Source organism: Vulpes lagopus, chromosome 4, assembly GCF_018345385.1.
Source record: "Vulpes lagopus strain Blue_001 chromosome 4, ASM1834538v1, whole genome shotgun sequence".
In the NCBI taxonomy this organism is placed as follows: domain Eukaryota; kingdom Metazoa; phylum Chordata; class Mammalia; order Carnivora; family Canidae; genus Vulpes; species Vulpes lagopus.
Window position 1 is genome coordinate 32,950,569 of NC_054827.1, and position 25,637 is coordinate 32,976,205.

At 44.8% G+C, this 25,637-nt stretch overlaps 1 protein-coding gene across 3 annotated transcripts in view; it reads left to right on the plus strand.

Moving 5' to 3' along the window:
- The window catches only part of PLEKHA2 (pleckstrin homology domain containing A2), a 60,557-nt gene that overhangs the window by 25,823 nt on the left and 9,097 nt on the right, over positions 1 to 25,637 (plus strand). For all 3 annotated transcript variants that reach the window (XM_041752911.1, XM_041752910.1, XM_041752909.1), the window contains 8 exons: positions 1,465 to 1,521; positions 7,596 to 7,644; positions 9,091 to 9,188; positions 15,933 to 16,073; positions 16,665 to 16,811; positions 17,168 to 17,236; positions 17,639 to 17,709; positions 21,499 to 21,562. In XM_041752911.1, coding sequence (XP_041608845.1) covers positions 1,465 to 1,521; positions 7,596 to 7,644; positions 9,091 to 9,188; positions 15,933 to 16,073; positions 16,665 to 16,811; positions 17,168 to 17,236; positions 17,639 to 17,709; positions 21,499 to 21,562 — 696 coding nt within the window. The remainder of the gene's footprint in view (positions 1 to 1,464; positions 1,522 to 7,595; positions 7,645 to 9,090; positions 9,189 to 15,932; positions 16,074 to 16,664; positions 16,812 to 17,167; positions 17,237 to 17,638; positions 17,710 to 21,498; positions 21,563 to 25,637) is intronic.

A 25,637-nucleotide genomic window follows, 5' to 3' on the forward strand; every position in this document is an offset into this window, starting at 1 on the left:
GGGGCAGTGTCAGGTGCACACTGGCCTTTTGGAGTAGCCTGTGGCTCCTTTTTGGACTCTTATTGAAGGGCACAGAGCCTATCTCTCTTTACTCAATAGAGGTTTCCTTAAAAGTAAATAAAATGCAATCACTGTGTATTTGAAAAAAAAATTGTAAATCAGATCATCCATATTTGAAATGCTAATGTGGCTTCTCAAAGTCAGCATTTAGATTTATGGCCTAATTTGATTTAAAAGAAGGTGGGGGTTATAGGGGACTATATCTTTTCTGAATTTCTTACGTTAAAATTTAAGGGCCCTGAGAATCCTTTTATTGTGGCATTATCCCCACCCATTTTCTCATGTATAGAAAACTTCACACCTTGCATTTGCTTCATGTGATGTGTGTTAATTCAGATAGCTTGGGCCAAGAAGGGTTCTTCACTACCATCCAAGATACTTCGTAAGGGCAGTCTCCTGGAATGACAGGTTATTTCACTGCTAACCATTTAGGAAATTTACTAAATTCTCCTTATCCAAGATTCATCTCTGTTTATTGCTTTGAAATAACTCCAGGTAATGGGGGCTTCAAGGTTATTTTCTGAGGCTTATACAACAGTTTAAAGATCACCAGGACCCATGGACTGGTTCTCAAGGTCCATGGGGGAGTGGATTTTCCAGGTTATAAATAAGAAACTCCACAGCTGAAGTTTCTAATATTGGTCATTTCTTTGGTATGCTGTCATCCTTGGGTCTTCATTGCTTCATTTCTGACAGTGGAGAAATGAGAAAGCCAAGGACATTGTGCCAAGGCAGAACATTGCCTGACAAGGTGCTTGTGAGTTTCTTGCTTTTTTAATAGAACATTTGCTTTGTGTTTTACAGTGTACAGACATCATTCCAGTTGGCACTCATAATAATCCTGAGAAATAAACTAAACAACTTTTAAAAATTTTGTATTGTGTGGATCTGTACCCTGTTTATTACAAAAAGAATTTGAAGTGGCATAAAGCAGGACCAAGCCAACAAAGAGACCAGAGCAGTCAGGAAGGAAAGCCTAGAATAGCTAATACTTGTTGAGAGTCATCTATGTACCAGGGACAATTCCAAGGTGCCCTTAAACGTATTAACTCATCCTTATGACTGCCTTGTGAGGTAGGAACTGCTATTCTCCCTATTTTTACAGAAAGGAAGAGTGGGGCTTAGTGGTTAAGGAGCTCATTCACTGCCAAATGGTGGAGCTCACACTTTGAACCACTGTCCTAGAACACATCCTGCTATAGTAAGTAAGGCCAAGGGTAAGGTTAGTTTAAGTACAGCCATGGCAAGAATTATCACTGTTTTACAGAGGAAGATGAGCTAAGGAATGTAAGTGGCTTGCTTGAGTTGCAAAGCCAGGACTAGACTTGGTCTTCTTACTCTTAATGCTGTTTCCATTGCCTCCTATAGCATCATCCTTCTTAAAATGAAAAACCTGTCTTTCAGAACCTGGCTGTTGGAGCAGGAGCTGTTGGATCTTTGCAGCTGACCTACATCTCCAAGGTAATGTTCACCTGGAGTCTGGGGATTCACGGTCTCCAAGTATGTTTAGTATCTAAGCAAAAAAATGTCTAATTCTTCGGGCATTAGTATTTGGGTGTGTTGAATGGACAGTGAAGTGCTCCCCTGTCCTTATGTTTGCCTTTGGAAGCTTTGCTGCTGACCAGGGATGTACCGAGTGTGGTTAGCAGGTTCTTGGAGGGTAAGCCTGAAGTCTCCTACTCCTGGAATACATCATGGACGCAGCAATGCTCCTAGCTCCTGCCAAGGAAGCAGAGGTGCTGGGGGTACACCAAGCAGCCAATGGCAAAACCCCCCAGTGACTGTAAGAGATTCTCCCAAGGGGTATTGTTCAATAGGAGCAGCTCAGAAAGAGTTGAAGCTGTGCTGGATTATCCAACACCTGGACAGGATTACTGTGGAGGGAAGGCTAGGAGAGCCCCAGGAAGGCACTCAGTTGTGTCAGAGAACCTTTCAGTAGCCAGATGCCTGCTGGAGAGTCTGGCAAATGGGCCGGCAGACCATCCCTGGTCCAATTAGTGCAGATGGAGCAAGGGCAGCCCATCTTCGGAGCTGAGCCCCCAGGGGGATGGGGGCTGCAAGCTGGTTGATGATGCCCACACGTAGCTGCTGAATTTAGCTTCTCTTAGGGACCCCTCCCTGGAACAGGCACCAGTGCTGACCTGTGATGCAGCAGAGATAAAAAAGGCTGGGGATTTAGAGCCTTGCCAGAAAGAGGAACTCTTTGTCCAGTGAGAAGAGCCAGGTGGCTCCCAGCCAGCACTGAGGTTCCGGAAGTCCTGTTCCCCCTACGCACCCCTCGCTTCAGGCCTCTTGGGGAGTCTCTGCTTCCTTGTCCATGTTCTCCCACCCTTGGGTTTAGACAAGGTGCATGTGGGGGGGGGGGCTCATCTGAATGATCACTGGCTCCTTTTCATAAATGAGCTTTGGGAACCCTGGTGTCCAGCCTTCCATCGCAGCTGGCCAGGGGGTGTTTGGAGGTTGAGGCTGCTGCAGGGTTGCAGGCAGTGCTGGAAGACCCAGCTGGGTACAGAGAAAGAAGATGCAGGGCAGGGTTTGAGCGGAGATAATGACCTAGGGGGAAGGGGGCAGGGCTTAAAGCGAAGTTTTGCTAGCACAGCTGTGGGCAATTTGCGCTTGCCTTGTGGTAAGAGATGTGGCTGCCTGTGGGGCCAGGCGGCCCAGAGGCCTGGGCCTTCCCCTCTCCTGTCCGGTCTTGCTGTGGGCTCGTTAGGTCTTTCTCTAGGAGGCTTGGAGGAACAGAATCAGAGAGGGGGAGCAGAGAACCTCTTTATTAGTGAAACTCCAAACCTTCTCCTGTTTGAGAGGGTTTGGGAGACTTTTTTTTTTTTGACTCGGGACTAGTGAATACAATCTCCTGCTGAATCATGATTTATAAATGCAGCTCAGATGAGGGTTTTTAGAATTAGCTTTGGAGGCTGCCTCATTTAGAAAGGATGGACCCAGCCTTTTAGCGCTTCCTGGGAGATGCAGGCCTGGGTGGGTGTTTTGCAAAACCCACAGCTGCCCCAGGGTCAGGTTACATGGAGCTGACAGCCTTTAACTCCTGCCTGACCCAGTGCCAGAAAGCAGGGGTTTTCCCAGAAACACACTTAGTGGTGGTACTGGCATCAAATTCAACATTCCAGCTTGTTTCTTGTTAAGCCCTGGGGAGTCCCTCCCAGAGTAAAGCGTTTCACCATGATATCGACCTGGCTCATGGCTATGTGTGGTCTTTGCAGGGGTGTTCTTCTGTAGCTCACTCTTGAGGGCTAGTGTTGGGAAGATAGGTTCCTTCAGAAAGGCCAGCAGAGGTGAAAGTCCTTGACTTGGGACACCTGGGTGGTTCAGTGGTTAAGCGTCTGCCTTTGGCCTAGGGTGTGATTCCAGGGTCCTGGGATTGAGTACTGCATCGGGCTGCCCTCAGGGAGCCTGCTTCTCCCTCTGCCTATGTCTCTGCCTCTCTCTCTCTCTCTGTGTATCTTGTGAATAAATAAATAAAATATTAAAAAAAAAAAGTCCTTGACTTAATGTCAGCCAGGGCATTGATGGCCGCAGAACCAAGTTTGGGGCAAATTAGAAAATGATGGAAAGTGGCCTTCCTGCCACCACCTTCCCGCCTCACCTGATGGCTCTTCTGTGCAGCTGGCTCCAGTGTCCCACCCCCTGCTTGTGTCCTGCCCTGTCAGGGCATCATCCTCAGTTAGTTATAAGGAAGACCTTCTTGGCACACTGGTTCTTAACTTCTTGTGGTGGTGGGGAGGGGGATGGGTGGTGGTCACAGATCCTTTTGAGTGTTGGATGAAGAGTGTGGGTTCCTTTTCCAGGTAAATTATACATGTGTCTACACACCCTGGTTTTGCCTGTAATTTCAGGGCTCACTGACCTCCAGTGAATGAGGTGACTGGACCACCTCCAGTGGTCCAGAGACCACTGGTTGGAACCTTTCCAGTCATTCTGTGTAGTTGACTTTTTTTTCTTCTACTCTTGATGCCGCCTCATCGGGCAGAGTCACCCTGGACACTGGGGCAGAGCTACCCCAGAACTTTAAGACCTTATTCTGTTGCTGCTGCTTCTGCTAGAGGGGCCCCAGCTGCACTTCCGGCCAGGGGTAGACAGGATGGGGCTGGCTAGCAGTGCCCTGCGACTGATGAGTTTGCTGCTCCCTGTGGTCTGTGTTTGATCTGATAAGAGCAAGTTCCTGAGAGACTGTTGAGCTGTAGAATGGCCTTGTCTGCGTCAGTATAAGTGACCCGAGCCCATTCCACTCCTCACATCCTAACCTCGCCTCATTGCTTGCATAACCCAGGACCACTAGTCAACCACTGCTATGCAGCTACTTAACTGTGGCCACCTTAGGGCGTGCAGATGGTAGCTCTTGGCCATCCGCACTATAGCTAGTCTGTGAGCCACACTATTTCAGGATCCTCTGCGCCTTCACTACATCTGAATGAAGCTGCACAGTCTGGTCTGATCACCAGTGTGAGGTGGGCTGGAGGCCAGAGGGCTTAAACCTCCCAGGGAGGAGGTAGTTTCCCACCACAGCCCCCTGCATATGAGGGGAAGGCCAGAGCTTTTTTTCCATAGTAAATGAGGCCCATACCTTGGCCCTTCTCCCTCAGGGACACAGCATAGGTGGATATGATTTCATTTTCCTGCTTGGCCATTCTGTGATTATAAGGAGGGAACTAGTAATTGCACTCTGGCTTTGCTATGGGAAGCTGAACAGACATTGAAGGTCTTACCCTTGCTAAACGGCCTACAGGCAGAACTAGAACTGATGTCTTGTTGATTCAGCAAGGAGCTAGCTGCTTTGCCAAATAATCCTTCAGTGGTTGGGCATGAGGCAAATTATAGATGTGCGTGCATGTAATCACCCACGTCCCCTGGCTGAAAATTAGATAAACATATAAGAACAAATGAAAAGTCAGGTGATCTCTTAGGTTCAGTTGTAATCTGCATGCCAGCAGCATTCGCTCAGGAGAGGCTGCTAATAAGTTGTGGTCAAAGTGGACCATTTGTCATCCAATCTGGTGAAAAGTCTCTGCCAGTGGGGCTTTCTCTGGTCAGTGATAAATGTCAGTTTCTGGGAGAAAGAGGTGAGTCTCCTAGTAAGTCAGAGAGGGTCTCAGAGTGCCCAGTTTTTCAAAACCACTCTAAAGCTTAAAATAGAAAGGAAGCCATGAGACGAGTGGGTTCTAGGGGCCAGGCAGTTCTCTGATGGTCAGAGTGACACAAGAACTGAGGGTGGGACACGCAGGTGTTACAGGCACAAGGACCGTAGAAGGAACGTGGATGCTGAGGGAAGGAGCAAGAAAATGAGTCACTGACACATCAGAACGTCAGACACAAGCAGAATAAAGGCTGTGGTTCTGATACAATCCCCTGATCCAAAGCCCAAAAAACAAGGGAGTACAGGGACCAGAACTTGTGATGTCATGGAGCTCTGGTGAGTGGTTTCTGGGAGTAGTGAAGACATGCCCAGGGGCAGCCCAGGTGGCTCAGTGGTTTAGCGCCGCCTTCGGCCCAGGGTGTGATCCTGGAGACCCAGGATCGAGTCCCACATGGGGCTCCCTGCATGGAGCCTGCTTCTCCCTCTGCCTGTGTCTCTGCCTCTCTCTCTCTCTGTGTCTCTCATGAATAAATAAATAAAATCTTAAAAAAAAAAAAAAAGACATGCCCAAATCTGGGTAGTCTGTGACTGAACTCAGAAAGGTGGTTGCACCTTTGCCTAAATCTTTATGTTTTTTAGGACCCTTTAAAGGCTTTCGTTAGGCCCTAAGGCCTTCACCTCACATTATGGTGAACATATCAGAATATAACCATGTCCTTCATTAATATGATTGGCTATAAAATATTCAAAAGGATTTCAGTCATCTTACTTTTGGACTGATTTGGCTGAGAACCTCAGTTCGTGATTGGCTCTATTTCTTGGCAGTCATCTTGCATATCCAAGGATTCTTGCGAACTAAGAAAATCAAAACTAGTTATTTTCAAATGTACTGAAATTTTAGTGATGGTTTAATTGAAAAATTAATGAAGTTGACTTAATGTGTCATCTTGTAGGCACTTTTTTTTTTAAAATTTTCTTTATTTATTCCTGAGAGACACACAGAGAGAGGCAGAGATGCAGGCAGGGGGAGGAACAGGCTCCATGCAGGGAGCCCCATGTGAGACTCAATCCCAGAATCCCGGGATCATGCCCTGAGCCAAAGGCAGACACTCAACTGCTGAGCCATCCAGGTGTCTCTTTTTTTGTAAAAAAAAAATTATTTTATTTATTTATTCATGAGAGACACAGAAAGAGAGGCAGAGATATAGCAGAGGGAGGAGAAGCAGGCTCCATGCAAGGAGCCCGATGCAGGACTCAATCCCTGGAATCTGGGATCAGGCCGTGAGCAAAGGCAGAGATGCTCAACCGCTGAGCCACCCAAGGTGTCCCTCTTGCAGGCACTTAAAATCCTTGTCACTGCCATTGCTATAATGTTATGTAGATATTTAATGATTTATTTATTAATGTTGAGTATGCTGTGTTAATTTTGTATGTTAGAGGGCATTTTTTTTTCTAGTCTCATACAAATTAAGAAGGCTCTTGCCTCAAAAAGGGACTGAGAGAATGATGTCCACTGGAGGATTATGACAATGTGGGAGTAGTTCCTAACGTAGGATCTTGGGGAAAAGAGGCCTCCTTAGAAATCCCAGGTATAGTGGTGGAGGCCTGTTCCAGGGAATTCAACTGAACTCCATCAATGGCAGTCACCTCACCTCTTGGCATATGATGGAATATGATTTGTTTTCCTTTATTCATTCAGCGTGTTTGAACCAGAGTGTGGTAGGTTCACCTATGCATGTAGTCAGGAATGTACATGCAATGGGTAGGATTGAAAAGACAAGACAAAATAACACAACAGGAGCTATAAAAATATTTCTACTTTCTTCTCTTTCCTTCCCTTAAATACATAGGTGTGCTCTGATTCTGTGGGCCCCTCTTATTTTCTTGGTTAAGCAGTCAGGGTAGACATAAAGGACATTAATCACTGTGTCCAAATGCACTTCGCCCGACCTTTCTGTGAGCTCTAATTGGAATCTGTGTATTTGTAGCCATACCACCTTTAATTTGGAGAACCGTTTAGGGACAGGTCGGTGGTTGAGAGAGGAGTGGAATCTTACTAGTGTGAACCGGGCAGGTGCAGGTTGTGTAATCCGAAGAGAATTTTGTTGGACTTGGGTGGCTTTTAAAAGTGTTTACAAAGATAAAGATTAAGGTAGACATCAAGATAGTGGTTATCTCTGAGGGGTGGGGGATGGGATTCTATCAGGGAGGGACACACAAAGGGCTTCTAAGAAATAGGACTGATAATGGCCTGTTTCTTAATCTGGATGGTAGTACAGGGTTTCCACTCAATTATCATTCTTTAGAATGTTTATTTATGTTTAATATACCCTTCTTTTTTGTGTGGAAAGTTGCACGGTGAAAAAAAATTTTCCCAAAGATACTTTACAGCAATCTTAGAAACCTATTCTTGTTTCTTTTATATATTTTTTATTTGATTTAGGTGAGCATAGCTACACCGAAGCAGAAACCAAAAACTCCATTTTGCTTTGGTAAGTACTGAGCTGGAGGCTGGGTTTTCTGAACACTCCAGCAGCAACTTCCTCTTTGTGTGGAGACAGTCCTGTGATCACATGTGACTTGCGCCCTGCATGTATGAGTGGCTTCAGCCATGGCAATGCTCCTCTGTCTCAAGTGATAACTACTTTCCCTGGTCTTGCTGCAAAGATAGTTAATAACATAAGACGGAGGTACAGGGCCCAGTGACGGTTTTTCCTGACTCTGCAGGGCAGGGTACAGGTATCTACTAGCAGTTTCTGGGAATCCTTCTCTCAGACTCCAGCAGTGGTGTGCTCAGGAAAGATGGAGATTTGGGGGAGTTGGGAGAACAATACTCCCGTTGAGTGTCTCAGTGTTGCCACATGAGTGCCACAGTTGGGAGTGACACAAGAAGTAGAATCACTCGGTGGATGCTCCTACTTATGATATCATTGGGAGTTATTCGGGTCCTACTGTGTTCTCGATAATGTACTAAGTGCTACAGGCAGATGCTAACAAGTAGCTTCTCTTGTTTATCCAGGGTGGTTCTAAATGTAAGCTCCATGAATCAGGGATGTCCCTTTGTTTTGTCACTGCTGTATTCTCAGCAGGTACAGTGGTTCCTGGCATATAGTGGATGTTCAGTAATATTTGTTGAATGAGTGAATGAACTAATGAATTTTGTGTCTGTCCCGCCATGTTCACCTCCGACAGTTCTGGCTTACTTATACTGGGAGAATAAAATGGTCACTTAAGCTGCCTTCTCTCCCAACTTTGGGGTTGGTTCAGGCTTCTTTGGTGCTCTCGCTATCCCATTTCTTTCAAATATCATTGCTGAGCTCAGAAATGAGTATCTCAGATTTTGTGGTCAGCCGATCTAAGCAAGATAAATAATGAACCCAGAAGTAAAATTATTGACCTCATGGAGTGCTCAGAGGAAAGAACAGGTTGAGAATGAGGTCAGGGTCACAGGTTTGATCTCAGGCAAGCTTTGTTCCATTTCCCAACCACAGACAAGACTCCTAAACCCAGGCCAGCTGTGCTAGTGGAAATGAGGAGTCCTAGGTCCAAAATTATGTACAGATCACCATGACTATATATAAATCTGTTAGTGCCTCTAAAAGGCAGTTCAGGCTTGTGTCTTGTTGATGGTGGGCCAGAAGCCTCATCACTGTACAACAGCACACGAAGGGGGTGGTTAAAACATGAACAACAACAGGTGTTGTTCTTGTGGCTAATGGAATACTTCATACTTTTAGAGAGAGAGAGAGAGAGAGAGAGAGCGCAACTGTAGCCTGCTGCTTCCCACGCAGCTGACCTGGCACCATAGCAGATACCTTCATCTGCTTTGTGGATGCCTCCACCTTCCTCCTTTAAGCATCTAAGTTTTGTGGAGTCTTTCTGTCTTACATGTGTTCTGACCTGGGCTTTTCTCTTTTCCTCCCCTGTGACTATTGCAGTCATCAATGCCCTCTCTCAGAGGTATTTTCTTCAAGCTAATGACCAGAAGGATCTGAAGGACTGGGTCGAAGCCCTGAACCAAGCCAGCAAAATCACCGTACGTATGATTCCTCCTTCTTTCTGGAGGGAGTTAGGGCCTACTTTCAACATGTGGCCTGTTTTGGGGCGGTGGGTATGGGGGTGGGGAAGCTCAGATGACAGCAGGGACTTTCCCAGGAGCCTGTGGAGATCCAGTTCCCCCCTACCTCTTCTTACACCTTGGCTGACTAACCACAAGTTGAACTGAGAGTTTGAGTTTGAATCAAGTTCAAGGGGAAGTTTATGGAGCGTCCTCTTTGTGCTTCCTGGGAGGGCTCCTGGGTAGTGGTGTTTTGGGTAATTCTGGCATGCTGATTCAGAATGTGGTAGGATTGGAAAATGGATTGCTGACCATGAGAAGCAGAGTAAAGGGAAAAGCACATGAAGAGGGAAGTCAGAAGTTTTTACTGGCTTGGGAGCAGGGTGGTGGTGGGGTAGTGTTCTTCCTTTAAGAGATTGCTTTGGGGGGGGGGTGGTCATTGGCCCAGGTCAATCACAATCCTGTCCTGAGAAAGCCTTCCATTTGGAAGCATCACTGAGCTAGTTCACTGTTCTATCAAAACTCTCATTTTCGTTGACTTGGCTGATGAACTTCTTGCTTCTTCCTTAGAAATACAGAAAAGGGAAAGAAAAGAGTAGGAAAGGGGAGAGGGCAAACTTAATGTTTTGGGGAAAAAAAACCACACCTTTCATCAATAATAGGCAAACTGGTGGCATGTAAACCATGGTTTGTATGCTGAGAGGATTGATATTCTTTGTTTACTTATTTTTATTATTTTATTATTTAAGTTTAATTTTAATTCCAGTTAGCATACAGTGTTATATTAGTTTCAACTGTATAATACAGTAATTCAACACTCATATACATCACACTGTGCTTATCCTGACAAGTACACTCCTTAATCCCCATCACCTGTTTCACCCATCCCCTGGCCTCCCCTCTGGCAACCATCACTTTGTTCTCTGTAGTCAAGAGTCTGTTTCTTGATTTGTCTCTCATTTTTTCCCCCTTTGCTTGTTTGTTTTGTTTCTTAAATGCCATATATGAGTGAAATCAAATGGTATTTGTCTTTTCTCCGACTTATTTCCCTTAACATAATACTTTCTAGCTCCATCCATGTCATTGCAAATGGCAAGATTCCATTCTTCTTTTCCTAATTTTATTTTTAAAGGTTTTTATTTATTTGAGAGAGAGAGAGCACAAGTGGGGGAAGGACAGAAGGAGAGGGAGAAGTAGACTCCCTGCTGAGCAGGCAGTATGACAGGATCGATCCCAGGACCTGGAGATATGATCTGGGTAGACTTCTCACTGACCAAGCACCCAGGTGCCCCAAGATTTCATTCTTTTCTATGGCTGAGTAATATCACCATATATTTATATATGCATGTACATGCCACTTCTTTATCCATTCATCAGGACACTTGTGCAGTTGCTGGATCGTAGGGTAGATCTATTTTTAACTATTTTTAACTTCTTGAGGACCTTGTTTTCCACTGTGGCTGGACCAGTTTGTATTCCCACTAACAGTGCAAGAGGGTTCCCCTTTTTCCACATCCTCACCAAAACCTGTTGATGCCTGTGTTGTTGATTTTAGCCATTCTAACAGGTGTGAGGTGATATCTCATTGTAGTTTTGATTTGCATTTCCCTGATGATAAGTGATGATGAGCATCTTTTCATGTGTCTGTTGGCCATCTGGATGTCTTCTTTAGAGAAAAATCTGTTCATGTCTTCTGCCCATTTTGTAATTGGAAGATTGATTTTCTGTATCAGTCAGAAATGCTTATGTTCTAGTTACTTCCAATAGTAACCATTGGGGCAGATGATGCTCCCAAATACCTCAGAGTTTCTGTGCATAGATTAATAGAAGAAATCTGTACACCTCCAGCACTTGCAATGCCAGATCCAAGCAGAGTACAGTTCAGTCATTGAGGTGGTCTGGCTTGTGAGCTTGTTATTTTGTTTGACAAACCTTGGTAAACCCATGAAAAGAGAGAGGATGGAGGGGAGGGAGGGGGGATTGTAGCTAACTCATGTTCTTCTTGTACACACAGCTCTAGAGAGCTGGGCTTAATACAGGTTTTCTTCATTCACAGTGGTGTCTTCACCCTTCTGTGTCTTACACAGTTTTGGAGTTTCTTTCAATGTCTTATACTTTATTCTCTTTCAGCCTTGTCTCCTGGCTTTCTTCTTCTGTTCCTGTCTGGTACACTGGGCTCGCCATCCTGCAAGGTGGCGGGGGCCTTTCTTTTGTGCCTCATAGGGTTGCTCTAGGCAGTGGCCTCTTTTCTGGCCTCATGGAGCAGAAGTTACAAGCCACAGGAGTGGGAAGGAGCATGGTGGTGCCCAGAGGCTGGGGAGTCCAGAGGCTTGCTGGGAGATCAAAGCCTGCTGCAGGTCTCCATTGTGTCCAGGATCCTCCTTACTTTCCTTGGCTTGGTTCACACATTCTCTTCACTCTTGCTAAACGTCTCGTGGGATAGAAGGAAGAGGAGGGGCACTTTATCTCCTAATCTGTCTGTACCCTGTAAGGGTTTACTCCTTTCTCCATTGCCATATCATATTGTATCTTGTGTTCTTTCTCAGGGAGGCTGGGAAGAGGGAGGATGTGGGGCTGGGCACCACATCGGTGGCATGCATACTCATTTTAAGGCGCATTACATACAAAGTGAAGTATCAGGCACTTGGGGGAATACAGAGATAAAAGAAGGAACAGGTCATGTATTGAGCCAAGCTTTCACATATAGCATATGTGAAATGGTATTCACCCCTCTCATATCACTCTTGTAAGATAAGTAGTTTTACCACCATTTTTTTTAAATGAAAAAAATGGAAATCAGAGTCTTGCCCAAAGTCTAGAGGTGAGTAAATGGTAGAGCTGAGATTCAAACCCAGGACACAATGACTTTTAAGACCTAAAAGGATTTATGAAAATATTTAAAAATAACAACAGTTGTAAATTATGTTAGATTATACACCGCTTTTACATACATGGTTTTATTTTAATTTCATATAAGAGCCTTAGGTAGAGAGGGCAAGCATTATTATTCTCATTTACAAATGAGGCAGTGGGAATGCCTAGAGATTACAGTGACTTCCCCTAGGTCAAGGAGGCAGGACGGATCCACTTTTTTTGCCCACAGATCACTGTTCATTTTGTGCCAAGGCCACTAGGTCCTTGTCATTGAAGAAATGATTGACATATGGTTTTTAAGGAATTGGATTCTCTCTTGAGTATTAGTATTCCTATTTTAGTTTTGGGAGATGACTGTAGCAAATGGGAGGCTTCTATCCCTAGGGGAGAATCCTTCTTGTCCTTTTCCAGCTTCTGGTGGCTCTGGGCAGTCCTTGGTGTGTCCTGGCTTGTAGCTGCATTACTCCTATCTCTGCCTACATCATTGTATGGCCTGTGGGTCCCTTTGTTCTCTCTTCTTCTGATAAGGACATCAGTCATTGGACTTCGGGCCCACTCTAAACCAGTATGACTTGATCTTAATTTAACTACATCTGCCAAGACCCTATTTCTAAATAAGGTCCATTCTGAGTTTATGCATAGATAATTTTAGTGGGACATTATTTCCTAAAACAGTTGAAAATTGAGCAGTAAAAGTAAAGCACAGTCTCCCTACCCCCTTTGATTATTCCTCATTGCAGTCTGGCCATGCCTGATGGGAAGTAAGATGAGTCCCTATAATTTTCTTTCTTTCTTTTCTTTTTTTCTTAAGTAATCTCTACACTCAGCATGGGGCTCGAACTTACAACCCTGAGATGAAGAGTCACATGCTCCACCAATGGAGCCAGCCAGGTGCCTTGTGTCTCTGTAATTTTCATTTCATATTGCAAAGGAGAGTCATAAGGCTCTCCCTCATCAGAGGATACTCCACAGATGGATGGAAGAGGCACACTTTGAATTTAGGCCCCTAGGGATATGGACAAACCAAAAGAATGACCTTGTTTCCAAGTTCTGGGGCAGAGTTATTGTTGAGTTTGTCCTCCATAGGCTGATTCAGTCTCAGGAAACTTTGGAGAGATTCTGGGCAGACAGTCAAGAGTAGCCTACAATATAAGGGCTGGCCAGATTCTGAGAGGCAACACAATAGCTAAGCTAATATAAATCCTTTTCTGGCCACTGGAACTCTAAAAGGCTACTTTACTCCTTCTTTGGTAGAATTCCTTTAGGTCATTTGGTGGGAAGTTTCTGTTGTTTCACGGTGATGATATCACTAAACATCCCAACAATAATCAGCATCCTTAAAGGAATCCTCTCACACAATAGCAAAGTTCAGGGAAAGAAAGGGTGGCATAGGTAGGTAGTAGGACATTGAGCAATGGAGAGTCAGGCAGTCCTAGGGGAAACTTACTTCATTTTAATGAGCTTTCATTTATCTCATCTATAAAATGGAGATGATAATGCCTACTTCATAGATTGCTTGAGATAGAAATCATGCAGCAGAGTTTGGCACACTGCCGGGCATTGAATGGGGCCCGCAGAAGTGGGAACTGCTGTTCAGACAGGAGGAAAGGAGAAGGTGGATTTCTGGCTCCATCTGGAAAGCTGGTGGGCGGAGGTCACCCTTGTCTATGTAAATGGAATATACAGGCCAGGAAGAAGAAGAGTTCTCTTCTTCTTTCTAGGGCTCCAGTGTCATCATGGTGCTCTTACTTCTTTGTACAGACATTGAATGGAGCGGTCCTCGGTCTTATCCTTGGCAAAGTTCTCCTAAGGCCCTGAGCCATGAGCTCTTGAAAGGTCTAGATTCTTGGGTCCTTTTGATTCCTGAGGCTGTAGAAGCAGTGAAGATGTTAGTGTTACTCATGGAGTCTGCAGATCCACACAGGTGCTGAGCTCTTGTGAAGGACAGGCTCCATAATGCTGTGGACATTGCCCCAGTGGGCAGTTTGGGTCTAGTCTCTGTCCAGTTTATTAACCATGGCTTTGTGTGATTGACTTGACTGGCCTTGGCTTCTTCTATTTTCTTGAAAAATGAAAGATTTCGTGGGAATTGCCAGTAAAATCAGTAAGGAGAAAGGAAAGTGACACAAATGAGGATAAACAGCATCTGACTCGTGGTCTTGGTATTGGGGAGCAGAGGAGGGACAGTGGCAAACCAAAGAATGTTCTCCATCTCAAAAGAGAATCGCCACTTGGCTGGAAGTCTGGATTTTTAGATGAAATATCCCAAATTTTAAATGTAGGTTGAAAAACACACTGCATAGGACCAACAAACCACAGTTTGGCCAGAATCTGTCTTCAGGCCACCAGTTTGCAGTCTGTGGGCTATGGTGTCAAGGAGCCATAAAAATTCTTTGATTATGTGATTGCCTGTGGTGCCCCAATTCTGCCACAGAGAGGAATAGAGATAACTTTTCGTAAAGGGCTGTTTGTAAATATTAGTGCCATTTGTGAAATGTTAATTAAAATATTTGGTAGGGGCACCTGGGTGGCTCAGTTGGTTAAGTGTCTGCCTTGGGTTTAGGTCATGACCCCTGGGGTCCTGGGATTGAGGTCAAGTCTGAGCTCCTTGCTCAGTAGGGAGTCTGCTTCTCCCTTGTCTTTCTCCATGGCATGTGCTTCTGCTCACTCTCTCAAATAAATAAGATCTTTAAAAATAAATAAATAAAATATTTTGTAATGCTTTTGACCCTTGAACGACATGGGTTTGAACTACATGGGTCTACTTATATGCAGATTTTTAACAGGAATGAAAATGCATTTTCTGTTCCTTATGATTTTCTTAATAACATTTCTTTTCTCTAGCTTATTTTATTTTCAGAATACAGTGTATAATATGAAGAACAAACATGTATTAATAATACATATCCATAGAACACAAAATATGTGTTGACGATTTAGGTAATCAGTAAGACTTCTGGTCAACAATAGGATGTTAGTAGTTAAATTTAGCGGGAGTTGAAGGTTATACATGGAGTTTTGACTGTGTAGGTGTCAGTGTCCTTATCCCCTGCATTGTTCAATGTACTTTTATATTTTTGTATTTCTGAAGTTTTTAAAATATATATACTTGGTCATTTAATAAGTATAATGACTCTATGAAACGAATATTATTACCTTTTCATTTTCTACATGGGACAGTTTTGGGCAAGAGAGAGGTTCAACAATTTGCTGAAAGTTGCTGAGTGAGTTAGTGACAGTCAGGAGTTGGTTTCCCCAGATCCTTGGGCTCTGAAACTCAGGCTCCCTTAATTCTGTACCATATCCCACATGTATGTTACCTGTTCCTCGGCCTCCCGTGCTTTCTCCTCCTTACATCCTTTTTTCCTGTTCATCTCCAGGCTGCTGTGCCAGCATCTCCTCCTCGGGAGACCTCTGCTAACCACTGCATTTCAGAGTAGTTCCCCTGCTGCTCTCGATCTCAGCGCCTGTTTATTTTCTTTACAGTACTCATTGTGATTTGTAATTATTCTGATGCTTATTTGGCTCTGCATTTATTGGTCAGTCTCTGCTATTAGAATGTCTGTGCTGAGAGGGCAGGACATGCCTGTTTGCTGTTTTATCGTGGGTCTGCAATCGGGGTAGAGCTGGCTCATAGCAGGTGCTCAGTACTTGTGCATGTGTGTGTGTGCGTGTGTGTGTGTGTGTATGTATAGAGAGGTCTGCTGGCAGAGTTCCTCCTATTCAGGTTTGGGTTGATGAAGGGGCTGGGAAAGAGAGGAGGTCTTACTATAATTTGGTACAGTAGGTTTTCTTGCCCCTTCCCCAATGTTCTTTTGTCTCCTTTTCCTAAGCTGTCTTTCTTTCCAGGTACCCAAAGTTGGGAGCCTGCCCTTGACTACCGAAGTTATAAAAAGCCTAGCAGCTCCTCCAGCCCTAGAGAAGAAGCCACAGGTGGCCTACAAGACAGAGATCATCGGAGGGGTGGTGGTACACACGCCCATCAACCAGGTGCTGGGGCCTGGGACTGCCAGGGGCTGGGGGTGGGGTGGGTATGGGAGCATCTATGCCAGTGATATGCATAGAAGAGGGTAGCACAGAGCATAGATAGTTGACGATGGGGAGTCAGTGCAGATGGAGTAGTGAAGAAAATCCAGGACAGGGGTGGGCATGAATAAGGGCAGTGCAGAAATCAGGGCCACTGCATCTTGGGGCTGTGTGGACAGTATGTCCTACACCCTGCATGGGAGACCAGCACTTGTAAGTCACATGGGAAATGGGGCTGGGGCAGGCAGATGAGCCTGGAAAGAAGCCCACTGTCCCTCCTTCCATTAGGGTGTTTGTCCTCTCACCTGGTTTGTATTCTCTGTCCTTACCTTTCTCCTGGGTCTGCCCCACGTTCCCGAGTCTTGTTCTGTGAGATCACCAGTATGGTGCCTGACAGAAGCAAAGTAAATGTTTGCTTTCTTGTTTATTTCTTTGTTAACTGCCACCCTGGGTAAAGAGGCAAGAGAGGATTCACCAGGGTGGGGCTGCGTGAAGCACAAGTTTGCTGCCTGAGGAACAAGGGGAGGTGCTAATCCTGTTGCTGTTTCCTTGTAGAATGGTGGGGATGGGCAGGAAGGGAGTGAGCCTGGGTCCCATGCCATCCTTCGAAGGTCTCAGAGTTACATCCCCACGACGGGCAGCCGTGTTCCTTCCGGGCCCCCCCTCATTAAGAGTGGCTACTGTGTGAAGCAAGGGAATGTGGTGAGTGTCAGTGCTGGGGCTCAAGTGGGTCTTGGTGAGGCCTGGGAGCAGTGGGTGTGGGCAGGGCACGGGAGGAGAGCTGGTTGGACGGAGGAGCTGCCTTCCTTGGCACTAACTACCTCCCAACCCGGTGGGAGGTTTGCAACTTAACATTCACCCCTGCATGTTGGAGGCATTGCCCCTGATAGAAGTCTTTGTAGGCTCCCCCCCTCCCCAACCGTTGCCAGCCCTACCTCAGCCCCAAGTCTGAGTGTGGGAGCCCAGCTTCCTTCTGGCCAGGTACCCAGAAGCATAGAACTAGAATACCCTCTGGAATGCTGGAGCCTCTTCTTAATGTCCTGTTCTTTTTATTTCAGCGGAAGAGCTGGAAGCGTCGCTTCTTTGCACTTGATGACTTTACTATCTGCTACTTCAAGTGTGAGCAGGTTTGTAGTCGTTCTGGGGCCCTTCTGATAGGTCATGGAAGCAAGAGGCATGTGGATAACACCCACACGTGCATGCCTGACTACAGATGCAGACACATGCACAGGCTTAAGAGGTGCCTCTGTCTTCTGTCTATCCACCTGTGTGTGTATCCTTACACTGATAGAACAGCATGGCCTTAATTTCCTCCCTCCCTCTAAACAGCAAGCTGCTCTGTAGTCAGGGCCACAGAGCATCTTCTTAGAATTTTTTCCTCTCTTGATAGTTATTTTGAGACCTTGCCTGTTTGCACCTGGTTTTAGCCAACCATCTCTGACCAGAGAGGTACATTGGTCAACTGGTCTGGGCTGTGGCATTACGTGGATAGCCTCACTTATCTATCTTTACTTATTTTTTTCTGCCAGGACCGAGAACCACTGCGCACTATATTTCTCAAGGATGTTCTCAAGACTCATGAGTGTCTGGTCAAATCTGGGTAATCATCTGTGCTTATTCTTTCCTGATCAGAAACCCTATTTGCCTGCTTAAATCTTTATTTACTATCCCTCTGAGGCTATATTCAGGAATCTTTCTCCATGCACAGGACAGGGGTGGATATCTTACCACATCCAAATTGATGCAGCTAAGGGATCATACAGTGCAAGCCTATCTTTTCCCACTACCTTACTCTGGCTCCCGAGGTGGGCTGAGCCTATAAAATAATTTTCTGGTGGAGAGAAAGAATATAGGAACAAAGAAGAAAGTGGTGTTGGGATGCTTCTCAAGTGTTAGAGTTAGATGCTTATTGCTTAGGAGGTGGAGGGCTCAGAGCGGGGACTGTGCCCTTAAGGTCAGTCTTATCAGCGCTTCTGGTTAGATCACTGATTATGCCATTACCTCTTCCCTGAACTTCTTATGCCTTCTCCTCCTTTTGACAAAGTCCCTGACATCCCCTTAACTCAAGGGTAGTTCATAGCACCTCTCTGTGCCTCCCTTTGGACGTTACTGCTTCTCACTAGGAAATGGTTTACCTCCCAATGCAATGGTGCATGGGATGAGTCTGGGATCTGGGGCACCTAGGGAAGGGCTCTCCCATAATCCAGTACAGATACAGATGCCCTTAGGGCTAAACTTGAGAAACCCAAGGGCATCTGGGCATCTAGAAATCCTTCTTTTGCCCCTTAATCTGCAGTCTTTAGAGACTGTATCTCCATCCCATGGACTGTGCAGTGCAGAGCCAGCATTATCAGGGACTGATGGTCCCTGTTGGTTGCAGGCAGACTGTTCTCACATGAAGGCATGGGACAAGTCTCGCATGCTCACAAATGCCACATGACCCAAGGAAACAGGGACTGAACTGAGGCTGTCCTGACTCTTGCAGATGACAGTTGCAGTGTAGACATTAGGGAAGTTCCCAGTCATGATTTGTAATCCATGCAAGTCGCCATAGATGGAAGTTCCAGAAACGTGGTTTCAGGGGTTGATGGTGAGCAGAGGAAAGATTGGACATGACTCATTGCCAGAGACAGTTACTGACTCCCCTGACTCCAGAGGGCCTGTGCAGACAGGTAGGTGTACGACTACCTGGGCACGCCAGGCAGCTTAGGGAGCACAGGTGACATTCAGCCCCAGGAGTGCTATGCACCTCTCCTGAGTCCCTTACTGCCAGAGCCAGGCTGACTTCTTAGTGAAGGAATTAAGGGAGCTGAAGATGATCAAGGGAGGAAGTCCCCATGGCTCTGTAGGTTCTAGGCCTATGAGACTATGCAGCTTCCCTATAGCCAGTCAGTAAGCTTTAGGACATCTGTGGACTCAACAAACATTTGTTAATTTAAGTTTAATTGAACTGAACTGAATTGAATTGAAAGGCAACATGTAGCCTGAGAAGTAGATGTGACAAGGCTGGGGATTTCCTCCTTGCTTTGCTTTTACCTCTTCAGTAGTTGATGACATGAGTGAACTGTGGGTGTGTGTGAGTAATTTAAAAAACCAACACATTTTAGCCAGAGAGAAGAGCCATCTCTACTCGGAAAGTAGTAACAGTCAGTGAAATAGGTTTCAAGTGGCCACTATGTGATATGCATTGTAGCAGACACTTTATATATGTTATGCACTGATCTTGGGGGTGGCCAGCCTGATAAGAGAGGTCTTCTCATCCCTACTTTACAGTTGGGGTACACAGGCTCACAAAGACTTGAAAATATTCCTAAGATACCTTTTTTTCCAAGTGGAGTCTAAATGACCCCAGGTCTTTCTGACCTCCATCCTGCTGTCCCTTCTTGCGTGGGTCTTTAGTCTCATACTCCTCCATTGCCCAGTGCCTTGTCGTGCTGGCCCCATGCTGGCCACGTCCTAATTCATGAAACCAACTAATTCATGAAACCAACTCTGCCTGTGATCAATCCTTTTTTGGAATTATTCTCACTCTTGGTGGACAACACCAGTCTAACATCTAATTGTATAGTTTTGCTTTATTTTTGCTTCTTTCATTGGGAAAGCATTAGACCTGGATACACACAGCGGGCACTTAACACTGCAAATAATTTTGGCAGATTTGAGGTGTGTCTGTGAGCGCTAGCTCCTTCTCACCTTCTTCCCTGCAGAAGTCAGGATTCTTCTTCCCAAACTCATCCCCGATTTGAAGCATCTTAAAGTAGTCTATTCTCTCCTTCTGTTTCTCCTTAGCTCCCTGTCTCACCCCAGTGCAGGGTGGCACAGAGAGGGAATTTCTTTTTCTTTCTTTTTTTTTTAAGTTTCAAAGATTTTATTTATTTGAGAGAGAGAGCATGCAAAAGCATGAATGGAGGAGGAGGGGCAAAGGGAGAGGGAGAAACAGACTCCCTGGTGAGCAGGGGGCCCAATGTAGGGCTCAATCCCAGGACCCTGAGATCATGACCTGAACCAAAGGCAGATGCTTAACACTGAGCCACCCAGGCACCCCCATAGAGCAGGAATTTAATGAAACTGATGGTATAGGGAGGAAGGCTTTGGAAATGGGAGTTGGTTCTCTTAGGAGAGGCAAGTGGTGGTGGAGTGATTAAAAGCATAGACTCTGGAGTCAGACCTGGGTTCAAATCCTTGCTTTGCTGTTAACTAACTTTGGCACCATGGATAAGTCACCTAACCTCTCTGAGCCTGGGTTTCCTTGTCCACAAGGTGGGGAGAATCTTAAGTTCTTTATTGGATTATGGTGAAGATTGATTGGAATAGCACACACAGAAGCACTCAAAGAATGGATTGGTGGTTGCTGGGAGTGGGTAAAGGGGATCAAAAGGTATAAATTTCTGTTTATAAAATAAATAAGACCTAGGGATATAATGTACGGTATGGTAACTATAATTAATAATGCTATATTGCATATTTGAAAGTTGCCAAGAGAGTAGACCTTGAAAGTTCTCATCACAAGAAAAAAAGAACTTGTAACTATGTGGTGACAGATGTCAACTAGCCCTCTTGTGGTGTCAATTTACAATATATACAAATACTGGATTATTATGTTGCATACCTAGAGCTAATAAAATGTTATATGACAAATCTTTCTATATGTATTTATGTATTTATATATAAATAATATTTTACATGGCAATAAATATGTAAAATAATTGATGGATTATATTTACATATTTATAAAACCAATAAAATGTTCATCTGCTTGACCCTGAAAAAACCACTTAAAGCAGTGCTTTGCACAAAGAACTATACATCTTAGCCACTAAAACCACCCCCACCGGGGCACCTGATGTCTTAGTAGATTAGGCATCTGAGTCTTGGTTTCAACTGGGATCATGATCTCAGGGTTGTGAGATGGAGCCCGGTTTGGAGCCTTGCATCAGGCTCTGAGTGCAGCAAACAGTCTGCCTGAGATTCTTTCCCTCTCCCTTTCTCTCTGCTCCTCCCTCACTGTCTGTCTGTCTGTCTCTCTCAAATAAATGTCTTTAAAAATAATTAAAAAATACTCCCCCCAAACACACAACTGTAGGTGTTATGGGATGTGGTAGATATTAGGCAGGAAGTTTTAGAGGGAAGAAAAGGAGCTTTATGTTGTTAGAACTGGTGGTAGGGTGTATGTGTGGGGTTTCCATGCAGATGGCAAAGCCTCCTGAAAGCCTGTAGGAAGTGAAGCTAGAGGAGACCCTCTCATGTTTTCTTGAGGCAGAGACTGGAGAAGGAATGACCTGGGAGCCCCCTTCCATGGTAGAGGACACTGGAGCCTTGACTTAGGATTAATCAGGTCCTAAACGTGTGTGTGCAGGCATGCCTGGTAACTTTCTTTCTCTTTGTCTAGTGATCTCTTAATGAGGGACAACCTGTTTGAAATCATCACAAGCTCCAGGACCTTCTACATACAGGTAAAAAGGTCATTCTGAGAAGAGTCTGGTGTTCTGTCTCTGTGAATGGTGTGGTAATGGGTCTCACCCTTACCTCTGCTTTCTCTTTTATTTTGTTTGAAGTTTCTAGGTGGTAAATTTAGCCCCTGGTAGTCAGTCTGAGTCCCATTTTATTCTAAACAGGATGTTTGCCAGAAGCTTTCCAACCATAAAATAATAAGAGCAGGTTGAGCCTCTGAACTGGGGAATGTGAGTTTGTACCAGCTGCTCTCAGCTGCTGGGCGCCAACTAAGCAGAGAAAAGGAGAACTAGCCAGTGGTTTCACTTCTCCTTTGGAGGGTATTTATAAGCCCCGCCTGTGTAGACATCTCTGTGTGTGGAAGGACAAAAGCACAGAGGGCCCTGTGCAGGCACCAGGTGCAAAGCCCAGCTGCACAGAGAAAGTCATTGTTTGGGCTCTGACAGTTCAGCTACCAGAAGCTTCTCCCTCCACCCACAGCTTTGGAGTCCTCCCAGCTCTTTCTCAAATCATAGGAGGGAGAAAGGCAGATACCCGAGCAGGGCCCAGGCTTTCAGTGCCAAGTCCATATCCGAGCTGGCCTAGCAGTGCACAGAGCATGCCTTGATCCACACAGCATTGTGATGATGCCGCATCTCTGGCATACAGACTGCCATGCGATGCGATGCTTTAGATGTGGGACTCCTCAGCCAAGGCTTTTCAGGGTTTCCAGTGCTCTTTCTTTGTTCCAAGTGTCAGTCCCCCTGAGTACTGTCCTATCCACAGAGCTATCCCTTCCTGGTTTCTTGGGCAGCAGCTCCATAGTCTTGAGCTGTCTGAGCTGGTCCTCCTACCCCGAGCTGAGCTGACATGCTAGCAGTCTTTACCTGTGGGCTCCATTCATTCACTGAAGCATGTGTCTTTAGGGAAGAGATAGCATGAGGGAGCTGTGGATCACATTACTGGGGTTGTTAGAGCTGGTTCCATTGTAATTCAAGGACAAAGTTGAAACAGTAGGTTCAAAAGAGTTTCCGGTTCTTGCCTTTAACAGGGATCTCTAGAGTATCCTTAGAATGCCAGGCATCCTGCCTCATTCCGGGGACACAGTGTTAAATTGAACAGATCTGAACCAGAGGGAGAGAGAGAGTCAAGTAAACAGGCAATTAAAACTGTGATGGGCTTGGGAAGGGAGTGTTGGGTAGATGAACACAGGGGAGTTTTTAGGGCAGTGAAACTATTCTATATGGTTACTGCAGTTGTAGATGCATGAAATAGAATGTTATAACACAGGGAAGAGTAAAGAGTAAAAAACTTTATGTGAATTTAAAAAAAATCACTCAGGAGGTCAGGTAACTCCAGCATGGTATCCAGACTGTGATGGAAGAACCTAAATGCATTACAAGGATGGAACAGCCTCACTGAAGGCATGGGGCAATAAAAACCAAAAAAAAAAAAAAAAAAAAAAAAAAAACCCAAACTCCCAAAACCAAAAATAACAGTGTGTTAAGTGCTACCAGTATAGTGAGTAGCAGTTGTCATGGGAACTCATGAAAAGGGCACCTTCCCCTGTTTCAGGGAGTCAGGGATGGTTTCCTGAAGGAAGACACATTTAACCTGAGTCAGTTGGGGGAAAAGTGGCCCATGCAGAGGGAACAACACGTGAAACAGCCTGGAGATAAAAGGAGCACAGAGCAGATGGCAGGCTGGAAAGCCCATCCAGAGGGCCTATGCCTTATAGCCCTTGTTAAAGAGCTGACATTTTATCCTGAAGGTTAGGGTCCCTTGAGGTTGAACCAGGGGAGTGGCCCAGTCAGATTTGCCTTCTAAAAATACTACCTGGGCAAATGATCAAGCTTTGTTTTCCTCATGCGTAAAGTGGAGATGATATCTCTCAAGCTGACTGCATTACTGGAACGCTGGCTGTGAGTTTCCAGGCCCAGCACAATATACACAGGATGAAGCGGGGTAAGACAGGAGGGAGAGAGGGAGAGCAGTTTGGGGGCCACTATAGTAATTCAGGTCAGGGATGGAGGAAGCTTGAACTAGGATGGATGGCGAAAAGTGGACAATTGAAAAGCTATTGAAGAGTATTTCTTGGGACTTGGTTGTGGATTAGATGTGGGTTGAGGGGATTTAGGGGAGGCAAAGATGCTGCTGGGTATTTGGCCTGGGCCTCAGGGTGCCTGGTGGCAGCAATCACTCAGACCAGAGAATAGGAAGAAGAACCAGTGAGCATAAAGACCACCTTGGTGTTGGGGCTTCTGGGTTGATAGTGTCTATGGGACATTCGAGTTGACATGAAGGTCCTCAGAGAGACAGTGCCTGACACACGGGCAGTACTAAATATTTGTCATGTAAACAGTTATGCTGGGTAAGAGCTTTGGCCTAGAGAGAGTGATTTGGGAAACATGAACCCCAACAAAAATGATACTCAAAACACTTTTGCACAAAACGTGTGCAAATTGACTAGAAGATTCTCATCACATCTGTCCTCCTTTGCCTCTTGCTTCCACATTTCTGGGATAAAAGAACAGTAGCATCTCCCTGAAATAGACAAACGAGCGAACAGACAAGTCCGTTGATGGCACCTAACTCAAAGAGAATGGAAAATCGAGAAGGATATAGAGTAAAAATCATTGAGAATACGTATTAATTTATTTTCAGATAGCAACTAAAAACTCATTTATATTAGCACAAGCATAATATTTATGAAAAACAGGTCTATTTCTAAAATAAAGCAACAAAAGTAGCATTGGGTTTTTTTTGTTTTGTTTTTGTAAATCTCTTTAATGGCTTGCTTAATAGAGGGTAGCAGGATTCTCATATCTGTTTCTGCATTCTATCTGTGGCCATATGTTGTTTTGGTTGAAGAATATGAAGAAAATTTGGCCTCATACAGATATGTATTTGGAAAAAAGGAATATTTTAATACCTTTTTCAGATAATTGTGGATATTTTTCTTTGATTCTTTATCAAAACTTGACAATGGTAGTTTCTTAATGTTTAGGTGTAGTGTGGAATTGGAAGCCAACATAACTTTCATACTCTTACATTAAAATCCACTGGTCAATTTTACCCTTTAAATGGATCTTTTTTACCAATGCATGATTTTGTAATTGCATGCAATGGTCATTAAGAAAATAGTGGTCACGCTGAGGTATGCAGATCTTTCAAATGTTGACATATTTTATTCTATACTATCAAAAAATCACATTTGTTAATATCACCACAAGGATCATCATCAACAGAGTCTTAAGTACAGAAAGCTGTACTGGCTTATGGAGGAGGGTGCAAACTTTTAGAATTCTAATTTTGTTTGAAAGCTCAAAATTTGTCATTTGCAAAAAAAAAAAAAAAAAACAAAACTTTCATGATTTTGCTTGACTAAATGGACTCCTTTCATCCATTTTTGAGAAAGGTCCACCATATCCCTAAGCCTGAGTAAGTTTGACAGTTTGTCAGTCACTTGTTCCAAGTAAAAATTGTGTTTTATGCAAAAGGTAAAAGCATATAATGATTTATTCCTACTGTTTGGTGCCAGCAGCTTTTGCCACCATGGCCTAAGTGTCATTCGGACCTACTTCCTAGTATGTTCAGTGAACTGCCTGAAAACCACGTGTGCTCGTTATCCAGGGAAGCTAGAGCAGAGAGCAGGGCAGCTGTAGGCAGAGCACACAGACTCCTGGACAAGGCACAGAGGCCTGGGCAACAGAACAAGGCAGGCTTCCAACTGTTGAGGTGTTGGTCATTGATCTGTCACATGTGCTTTCTGTGTCACATGTAATTTGCAGCCTAGGATGCTACTGTTTATTGGATACTCATATGGGACAGGCACAGTGCTAAGCAGTTTACAGGCAGAGTATAACTTAATTTCTTAGCAATCTCTGAGGCCATCTCCATTTTACAGATGAGCAAACAGAGTGTCTGAAGTCAAATTATTTGTTCGAGATCATAAACCTGAAGAATTGTGGAACTTATTAGGAGACACGTAGTCAGGTGCTAGAGCAGGACCTACTCACTTGTGTTGTTTAAAAACAACCTGGATGGGATGCCTGGGTGGCTCAGTGGTTGAGTGCCTGCCTTCAGCCCAGGGTATGA